This window comes from Oncorhynchus nerka, linkage group LG26 (genome assembly GCF_034236695.1).
Source record: "Oncorhynchus nerka isolate Pitt River linkage group LG26, Oner_Uvic_2.0, whole genome shotgun sequence".
In the NCBI taxonomy this organism is placed as follows: Eukaryota; Metazoa; Chordata; class Actinopteri; order Salmoniformes; family Salmonidae; genus Oncorhynchus; species Oncorhynchus nerka.
The window spans coordinates 34,960,398-34,970,938 of NC_088421.1; the positions used below are offsets into that span (position 1 = coordinate 34,960,398).

Consider the following 10,541-nt stretch of genomic DNA (forward strand, 5'->3'; position numbering starts at 1 on the left):
TTAAGACCAAATCTACACCGGAGTTGCTTACCAAGAAGACAGGAAATGTTCCCGTGTGGCCAAATTACAGTTGAGACCTAAATCTGCTTGAAATATTTGGAAAGACTTGAAAATAGCTGTCTAGCCATGATCCCATCCTCTTGACAGAGGTTGAAGAATTACGAAAAGAATAATGGGCTAATATAACAGGTAATATCTATACCGCTCTTAGACACTTACCCAAGAAGAATCATAGCTGTAATCTTCTGCCAAACATGTTGTGACTCAGGGAGCTGAATACTTATCAAATAACTCAAATCTAGTCGTTGTAGTTATATCAATCTTTAAAAAGGTACATTTTTTCTTCTACTTTGACATTACCGAGTATTTTGTGTAGATTGTTCATTAAATTGTGATCCATTTTAATCCCACTTTTTAACAATACAATGTGAAGAAATCCAAGGGGTATGAATACTTTTGCAAGGCACTGTAAGACAAAAGAAACATGACACAGTGTGTGACTGATGAATCAGAGCAGGAATTGAAGAAATGTATTCAAATGCTGCAAGTGAATTCTAGAATTGAACAAATAACTATGCAAATGGAAATCATTGGTCGATAACCAGAGTAAGTTACAAAAATAGGATTTTGATTCCTATGCAATGTTCTACAAATAGTTCATTTTGTCTGCCAGAGGGGGCTGCTCGTCCTGGAGTGAAGGGGGTGGCATCGCATATGTGGGCTAGACCTGGGACTCATTAGGATATAAGGGGGCAGTAGGGGGGGTACGTGGGCGACCCATGTGATAGCTGTTTTGAGGAGGTGCATGGGGGTCCTCTGGGTAACAGGGAGCTTTGCATGCCCCGGCTGAGGAAGAGACAGCAGAGGAGGAGCAGGAGGGCAACATGTCCTGGGGAGGGTAACCACTGCTGGTCAACGACCCAGTGTTGTATCCAACATGTCTGACAGAAACACAATGACAGAAAGAAGGTTTTGATAATACAAAAGTTGCCACATTGATTGCAATCCTAATGAATAGAAAAATATATATAATTTTTATAATAACAATGCGTGTATAAATGCTCAGCCATAACCTGTTATTTATTTCTTTTAAAATAATCTTCCAAAGACAAAAAAAATATCACCTCAGGCGGGTCACCCCCAAGACTGACCTGGCAACAGCGTACTAGCCCGAGTCCTGTGAGAACGGGGAGTTCAGGGTATTCCTCCTCCCTGGGAGGTAGCAGGAGACTGGGGTGTAGGGATATTGAGTAGAATAATTGTTCATGTCTCCATAAAACACCTCTATGCTTCAATATCGATCACAAGTTTTTCCCTACACTCACAAAAACAAAAAACATCACTTCCCTGCAATAGGACACAGTGTGCTCGTAAGTCTTATTACCTTGATAAACAGCTTATTTTTTAAGGCATTCAAGCACCTTGCAACAACTAACCCCTAAACTCTTGCTTAACACAAAGTAGCTAGCTAGTAAATGAATTGAAATGTACAACCACCACACTAACGTCAGACCTACTGTATAAATTGTGCCTAGACCATGGTTCTTTTGAAGTCCTTCGATGTCGACTTTGTTGAAAGTCTTGAAGTCTTCTCGTTGAAATCCCAGCTAATGTTGCGGACAGGCAGTGAGTGGATCTCTACGGAGGTGTCTACGGATCTAGGGATCTCTCTAGCTAACTGACACTGCAATTCAAATATTCCCGCCCCAACGTAAGTGGTACTAGCTAGTTGGTTGGGTGTGTATTGACGTGACGCTATGACGTCTCCTCTTTCCAAGTGCAAGTGTCATGCAGTTCAGACACCAGAAAACGTCAGTTTAAGTTCATGCACAATAATTGGGAGTGTACGATCCCAGAAATCCTTGTTAACGAGTAACCGGGTATAAAAACATCCAGCTGGAGCCATCTGAGTGGTTGGCTTCTGAACCCTCACCAGCTAATGACTTAACGCTGGCTGTACTTTGGTCTGACCCACTACAGGCAGTCCGGCAGAAACCAGGCAGATGTTTTCATATCCAGAGCTTTATTCTCTAGGTCACCACCACACAGTTGCACAAACCCACACATCATTGAAGTATATTTGTGGTTACAGTTAGAAATGGACTTGTGGTTCTGAAAGATAAGAACAGAAACACAGTGTTGGAAACTAAACAATAGGAAGATCTACACAGGAAGGAATGTCCTAACATTACACCTGAACAGGGATATTCACACAGCATATCAACATGTGGATAAGCATCTCACTGGAGAGAGAGAGCTAACTAGTCTGACAAGCTAGATATATGGCCCTCTCTCTCAGGCCTGGTGAGGATCTTATCAGATCTGTCTCTGGGGTCATTAATTATACTGCACCTGCACGAGCTCCAGTTCTGAAACTTCTAATCTAGACTGTTCTAGAGGCTTGCCCTGACACCTGCAAATGGCAACCATAATGGCTATTATGAAAACGCTGCGGTAGCATGGGTATACAGACTATACAAATTACTCTAGACAAATATGCATCTACAGATGCTCATGCAATCAAGAAACTGGCACTTATGCAACATAAACAACATGGAGTATCTGAAATATACATAAGCTGCAGGATAAGAACATTACTTTAATACAGTTACAGATGTGACAAGGTAACTTAAGGTAAATTACTTGCAGTCAATCATCATTGCGTAGCATAAAACATCCCAACAATAAACCCCACAACTCACTTTCTTGGATGCACACACAATCTTCTTAGTAAACACAATGAAAAACCTTGATTGCAAGCCAAAACTTGCGTCTTCTTCTTGGAACCACATAAACACTCTGAGCTAGAGTGGGCGGGTGCAGTGTCCAAATGTGCATTCAGGCATGCTGATTGGCTGAAACTTCAGCGTTCTGATTGACAGCTGAGATGGAGAGATATCCACCCTAACGGGACTCTGGGAAAGGTCAGGTGCAAACTAATGGCCTTTTTTTTTTACATCAGGAGTGTACGATCCCGGAAATACTTGTGCCAGTGCATGGACAGGAGTGTGCTCCCGCTCACAATAAATTTCACTGATTGTGTACAGGTTGGAAAATACCCGGAAACACATATTTTCATGCAGTTATCACTGGCTGTCTAACTGCACCCATACCGACCACACTCTCACACACACACACACACACACACACACACACACACACACACACACACACACACACACACACACACACACACACACACACACACACACACACACACACACACACACACACACACACACACACACACACACACACACACACACACACACACACACTTCACCCTGCTGCTGAGCCTATTGATCTACCTCCACAGTGTTCCTGCACACTGTTTCACATAGTTTATTATGGTCAGTTCTTGTGTTCATTTATTAAATATTGTATTACCTTCTCTTTTTTAAATGTACTATTTCATTGTACCGTTACACCAGCTGCATTCTGTGCATGTGACAAATAAACTGTGGTTAGATTTGATCAACATAGTCCTTCATTATCTCTCTGCAGTTACACAGGGTTCTACCATGTAGTCTGTCTGTCTGTCTGTCTGTCTGTCTGTCTGTCTGTCTGTCTGTCTGTCTGTCTGTCTGTCTGTCTGTCTGTCTGTCTGTCTGTGTCTCTCACTCATTGCTGCTTTATCCCCAACTTCTTTGCAATGAACACAATCTATTGACTTGTGCATCAATACTCTTGATGCATATCTTTTTGCATTGAACGCAATGTATGATTCATAGTTCGTGACGCATATCACTTTGCAAAAGGTTCACATTTTGTGGCTTATCAATTGATACCTGCCTGGTGTGGGAAATGTATGTTTGAGTCTTTCTCAGAAGATTTTAATAGTTTGCTTCACGCCATGTGAATCTCCGGTGGCCAACTTCGTTTAAAGAGGAACTTCAGCACTTTATAACCTCATATTCATTATCTTTACAAGGACACTATGTAATATTTCACTTCAAATGACAGGCATATAGAGACAGTCACGCAGACAGAGCGAGACAGACAGAGACAGACAGATAGACAGTCAGGCAGACAGAGCGAGACAGAGACATGGAGCTGCCTGTCCTTAAGCAATGTTAAGTCTGTTTGTTCCATGCTGCATGGTGTTACACTCTAGCTGGTGTTCCATGCTGCATGGTGTTCCACTCTAGCTGGTGTTCCATGCTGCATTGTGTTCCACTCTAGCTGGTGTTCCATGCTGCATTGTGTTACACTCTAGCTGGTGTGCCATGCTGCATTGCGTTCCACTCTAGCTGGTGTTCCACTCTAGCTGGTGTTCCATGCTGCATGGTGTTATACTCTAGCTGGTGTTCCATGCTGCATTGTGTTACACTCTAGCTGGTGTTCCATGCTGCATTGCGTTACACTCTAGCTGGTGTTCCATGCTGCATTGTGTTACACTCTAGCTGGTGTTCCACTCTAGCTGGTGTTCCACTCTAGCTGGTGTTCCATGCTGCATTGTGTTACACTCTAGCTGGTGTTCCATGCTGCATGGTGTTACACTCTAGCTGGTGTTCCATGCTGCATTGTGTTCCACTCTAGCTGGTGTTCCATGCTGCATTGTGTTACACTCTAGCTGGTGTTCCATGCTGCATTGTGTTACACTCTAGCTGGTGTTACACTCTAGCTGGTGTTCCATGCTGCATTGTGTTACACTCTAGCTGGTGTTCCATGCTGCATGGTGTTACACTCTAGCTGGTGTTCCATGCTGCATGGTGTTCCACTCTAGTTGGTGTTCCATGCTGCATGGTGTTCCACTCTAGCTGGTGTTCCATGCTGCATTGCGTTACACTCTAGCTGGTGTTCCATGCTGCATTGTGTTACACTCTAGCTGGTGTGCCATGCTGCATTGCGTTACACTCTAGCTGGTGTTCCATGCTGCATTGGGTTACACTCTAGCTGGTGTTCCATGCTGCATTGTGTTACACTCTAGCTGGTGTTCCATGCTGCATTGTGTTACACTCTAGCTGGTGTGCCATGCTGCATGGTGTTACACTCTAGCTGGTGTTCCATGCTGCATTGTGTTACACTCTAGCTGGTGTTCCATGCTGCATGTTGTTACACTCTAGCTGGTGTTCCATGCTGCATGGTGTTACACTCTAGCTGGTGTTCCATGCTGCATTGTGTTACACTCTAGCTGGTGTTCCATGCTGCATTGTGTTACACTCTAGCTGGTGTTCCATGCTGCATCTCTCCCTCTTGATCTCTGTCTCTCCTGGTGGCTGAGTCAGTCAGGTCTCTACTATGTGAAACAGTGACAGAGAGACTAATCTGGGCCTGTCCCCAGAGTTCTACTCCATGTCTACTGTCTGTCTGTCTCTCTTTTTACTTCACTAAACACAGGTCAAACACTTAGTCACTTACCTTAAACAATGCCATCTCTCTCTCTCTGTGTGTGTGCGTGTCTGCGTTCCTGCAGTCATGTGTGCCAGTGTCTAACCTGGCACCCTGTCTACAGCCTAGCATGTGTTGAGATAGTGAGATTTGTGTCTTTAAGAATGAGAGGTCAAGTGTCCATTACCAATAACAGAAAAATAGGGGCAAATCATATATTATCTTAATCCACTCTCTCTCAAACTGTCAGTCAGCTCTCCAATGGCTGATAGGAGTAAATGTATTTTATTTGATTTGTTTTTCATTGAACCTTTATTTAACTAGACAAGTCAGTAAAGAACAAATTCAATGACGGTCTACCCCGGTCAAACCCGGACGACGTTGGGCCAATTGTGCTCCGCCCTATGGGACTCCCAATCACGGCCGGATGTGATACAGCCTGGATGTGTGTATGATAATAGCTTTAATAGGATTTGCTGGAGAGAAGTAGCTGGCAGGGGAATATAGCAGAAACCATGCTAGATGGTCATATATACATTTTACAAGAAAGAGAGGCAGAGAGAGCGCATTAAAAGACCTTTCACTTCTGCTTTTTACAAAGGCGCTGAACCGCGGCTGACCCATTGCTTTCAACCCTTTTGTGTGTGTGTGCGTGCATGTGCATGCACGCATCTGATGTGCATCTGATACAGCATCGACTGGTAGAATGGATCTGGGGCTTCAGAGGCAGAGAGGAGGGGAGAGGAGAGGAGAAGGGGAAAGGAAATTTAAGGAGAGGAGAGGGTAAGAAATGAGAGGAGAACAGGGGAGAAGAATTGAGAGAACAGAAGAGAGGAGAGTAGATAAGAGGTGAAGAGAGGGAAGGACAAAAGAGAAGATAATAAGGAGGTTATTTATAACTAAAAGCAATGGTCCAATCTGCTCTCCTCCCAGTTTCCATTCAGAGCGGTGAGGTAGTAAGAGCTGAAGCCAAACTTCATCCATTCTTGCGAACAGTACCCTTTGACCATTAAAGACTCTTTCAGTCTTTCTGTTTCACTCTGTAACTGGTCTCTCTCTTTAATCAAGTTGTTGTGGCTGGTCTCTAGCTGGTTTCGCTCTTCAGTCAGATTGTTAGGCCTTTTCTGCAGCTGGTTTCTCTCTTTAATTAAGTTGTTGTGGCTGGTCTCTAGCTGGTTTCGCTCTTCAGTCAGATTGTTAGGCCTTTTCTGCAGCTGGTTTCTCTCTTTAATTAAGTTGTTGTGGCTGGTCTCTAGCTGGTTTCGCTCTTCAGTCAGATTGTTAGGCCTTTTCTGCAGCTGGTTTCTCTCTTTAATCAAGTTGTTGTGGCTGGTCTCTAGCTGGTTTCGCTCTTCAGTCAGATTGTTAGGCCTTTTCTGCAGCTGGTTTCTCTCTTTAATTAAGTTGTTGTGGCTGGTCTCTAGCTGGTTTCGCTCTTCAGTCAGATTGTTAGGGCTTTTCTGCAGCTGGTTTCTCTCTTTAGCCAGGTTGTTGTAACTGGTCATTTGATTTCTATGATAGACTAACAGACTTATGATCCCAGCCAGTAGGAGTGCACACAGCAGCCCCAGACACACTGCACCAACGCCGGAGGGTTCCTTCCACCACTGAAAAGATACTGAATGTTGAGCACAAACTCCACCCTTCTTGTTGGGCTTGTCAGATCTTACATTGACAATCATCATCAATATCGTCATCAATAACCATGGAGTTCATTGCATTAGGTTCATCATCTTCAACTTTATCTGGATTTAATCACAGGTTGGTGGCATCTTCATTGGAGAGGATGAGCTCGTAGTAATGGCTTCAGCTGAATGAGTGGAATGGTATCAAATACATCAAACACATGGTTTGGTGCCATTCCATTCGCTCCATTCCAGACGTTATTATGAGCCGTCCTCAAATACATGCACTTTTTCTGTTACCTCAGTTGCAGGTCTGTATCTGTCCTGTATGTTCGCTGAACTACTCTGGTCGATGTCTGTGACTAACTGCAAGTAACACTGTTTTAACTGTCAACCAAAAAGAAAGGCAAACTGTCAATCCTGTCAAAACAACAGGACACTGACGGAGAGCCACGTGACTTCCACCGAATTCCCCCAAAAACATGAATCAGTAAGTTCACACCTCCTTATATACTCTTATTGTGCTTCAGTTTTGCCAGGCGATGAGATTAGTCTGTGTTGGTCATCTGTGTGAAAAGGTATTCAGAAGTAATGCGTCGGTCAGCTGTTTGTTCACCCACACCTGCCCGCAATTGCTAAAACCCCATCTGCAACCGCCCGACTTTACGTGATAAAGTGAAAATCTGAGGCCTGTACCAAACCCTAACCTGCAAACATAGAAAATGGTTCCCAACCTTTTTCTGTTACTGTACCACCAACTAGGCGTGGTATCCCAAGGACCCCTAGGGGTAATTGGCCTATCTACAGGGGGTACTAGGACCCCTAGGGGTAATTGGCCTATCTACAGGGGGTACTAGGACCCCTAGGGGTAATTAGCCTATCTACAGGGGGTACTAAGACCCCTAGGGGTAATTGGCCTATCTACAGGGGGTACTAGGACCCCTAGGGGTAATTAGCCTATCTACAGGGGGTACTTGAGAAGACTCGTGCGATAGTAGGCCTACTGGGAAAATGCACTTAAGGGGGTACTTCAGGGGTACTCAGGGCAGAGCAAAATTCAGATATTTTGTATTTATTTTGATTGAACCTTTATTGAACTAGGAAAGTCAGTTCAATAAAGGTTCAATTAAAAAAAATCTAAATAAATGAATTTTGCTCTGCCCTGAGTACCCCTGAAGTACCCCCTTAAGTGCATTTTCCCAGTAGGCCTACTATCTCACGAGTCTTCTCAAGTACCCCCTGTAGATAGGCCAAGTACCCCTAGGGGTCCTAGTACCCCTGGTTGGGAACCACTTCCCTAGAAGACTAAACAAACCCTTTCTCACCAGAAAATATGTCATACATCGATAGAATGAATGCTTCAATCTAGTTGACATCTGCACAATTTTCTCTTTCATCTCTGCTTCTTTCGCCCAGCAAAGTTTTTTAGGGACCGGGAGAAATGCGAAATTTCCAAATACTTGACCGGTTTTAAGGGAATGAAAATCTATGAAAACGACCCAACATGTTTCTGATTAGATTTCAGTTCGGCTTTTGGATGCATATTTTTTTGTGGTTGAAATAATATCAGCTTTTATGATGCTCATAAAGATAACCATTTCGCAGGTTTTCTCTTTTTGAATTCAACTCTGACATGGTCCTTTTTGCCTCTATGGATCATAGTGAATGTTTTTTGCCTAAGTTCCTGAAAGCATACAGTTAGGCCCTAAAGCTTAGGCTTATGCCCTAATTCCAGATACAAAGAATGAAAGAAAAAGCTAAATGTAGTCTATAGATACGAATTGCACAAGAATGATACACGTATAGGCTCTAAATCCATGTTATTTTAGCCCGGTGTTGAGGTTACTCTGTGTGAGTAGTTATTCAGAGATGCGTGTTTGACAGAGAAAGACACTCAGGCAGACAGAGACAGAGATGAAATAAAAATGATATTCTGGTATTTACAGTGTTTACATAATCAACATGAGAACTTTTCAAATAAATGTTCCAACATGAAGAATTTCTCAGCTGTGTGATTGGTCAGTGAACTATTTTGGTAATGCCTTGCAGTCCTACTATAAACACATTGTTTTGAAGCATTTACAATCCAGTGTTATTTCCCAGTGGTTAGGCCATAATACACGAGTGGGAGAATGAGTCAATCTATAAAGTACATCATGTGACTTTTTATTCCATTTCTGCCTGCTTACTCTTACCTTCTGATAACAGTCCCTCTCAACAAGATCTCGCAGTCTCACTGCAGAATTAGATGTTCATCCACGTTCTCCAAACGTCAAATTTTGAAGTTGCTCCAAACGGCACATTTCAAAGTGTTTTTGTTGCTCCTGGTGCTCTGTACCGTTCCATAAAGGTTACGTTTAGGCACTCATTCCGTAAGGTTAAGGTGAGGGTTAAGGTTTGGGATGGGGTTTAAACATTAAGTTTAGGCACTCATTCCCTATGGTTAATGTGAGGGTTAAGGTTTGGGATGGGGTTTAAACATTAAGTTTAGGCACTCATTCCGTAAGGTTAATGTGAGGGTTAAGGTTTGGGATGGGGTTTAAACATTAAGTTTAGGCACTCATTCCGTATGGTTAATGCGAGGGTTAAGGTTTGGGATGGGGTTTAAACATTAAGTTAAGGCACTCATTCCCTATGGTTAATGTGAGGGTTACGGTTTGGGATGGGGTTTAAACATTAAGTTCAGGCACTCATTCCCGTAAGGTTAATGTGAGGGTTACGGTTTGGGATGGGGTTTAAACATTAAGTTCAGGCACTCATTCCTATGGTTAATGTGAGGGTTACGGTTTGGGATGGGGTTTAAACATTAAGTTCAGGCACTCATTCCCGTAAGGTTAATGTGAGGGTTAAGGTTTGGGATGGGGTTTAAACATTAAGTTCAGGCACTCATTCCGTAAGGTTAATGTGAGGGTTAAGGTTTGGGATGGGGTTTAAACATTAAGTTTAGGCACTCATTCCGTATGGTTAATGCGAGGGTTAAGGTTTGGGATGGGGTTTAAACATTAAGTTTAGGCACTCATTCCGTATGGTTAATGTGAGGGTTAAAGTTTGGGATAGGGTTTAAACATTAAGTTCAGGTTTAAAGGGTTAAAGTTTGGGATAGGGTTTGAACATTAAGTTAAGGCACTCATTCCCTATGGTAAAGGTGAGGGTTAAAGTTTGGGATAGGGTTTAAACATGAAGTTAAGGCACTCATTCCCTATGGTAAAGGTGAGGGTTAAAGTTTGGGATAGGGTTTGAACATTAAGTTAAGGCACTCATTCCCTATGGTAAAGGTGAGTGTTAAAGTTTGGGATGGGGTTTGAACATGAAGTTAAGGCACTCATTCCCTATGGTAAAGGTGAGTGTTAAAGTAAAAACTACTTATTTTCTTTATGAATGTAGTGGAGTTAAAGTAAAACTTGTCCAAAATGTAAATAGTGAAGTAAAGTACAGATACCAAAAAACATCTTAGTTACTTTACACCACTACCAATTTATACGTCAATCTTGAACAATCTCCCTGGTCCTTCCTGATCCATTTAACCTATATGGTTATATATAGATACAGTATGTGTGTGCCCTGTTATAGAGACTCAGACAATCC

The 10,541-nt window shown here is 42.8% G+C and overlaps 1 protein-coding gene and 1 long non-coding RNA gene across 3 annotated transcripts; both read right to left on the reverse strand.

Annotated features, from left to right (window-relative positions):
• Positions 1 to 384: 384 nt before the first annotated feature.
• On the reverse strand, positions 385 to 2,791 carry LOC115127008 (uncharacterized). 2 transcript variants are annotated; one of them, XR_003863287.2, is made up of 4 exons: positions 2,703 to 2,791; positions 1,518 to 2,112; positions 1,152 to 1,230; positions 385 to 941 (listed from the first exon to the last, which is right to left on the reverse strand). It is a non-coding gene; the product is annotated as an uncharacterized LOC115127008 (long non-coding RNA). The 2 variants fall into 2 exon arrangements; XR_003863286.2 differs by having other exon boundaries at positions 1,152 to 2,112.
• A 3,439-nt stretch (positions 2,792 to 6,230) lies between these two features.
• On the reverse strand, positions 6,231 to 7,013 carry LOC135564875 (kininogen-1-like). The gene has a single exon (XM_065010957.1). It carries the CDS (start codon positions 7,011 to 7,013, stop codon positions 6,231 to 6,233), a length of 783 nt encoding a protein of 260 aa, XP_064867029.1.
• Positions 7,014 to 10,541: the final 3,528 nt, after the last annotated feature.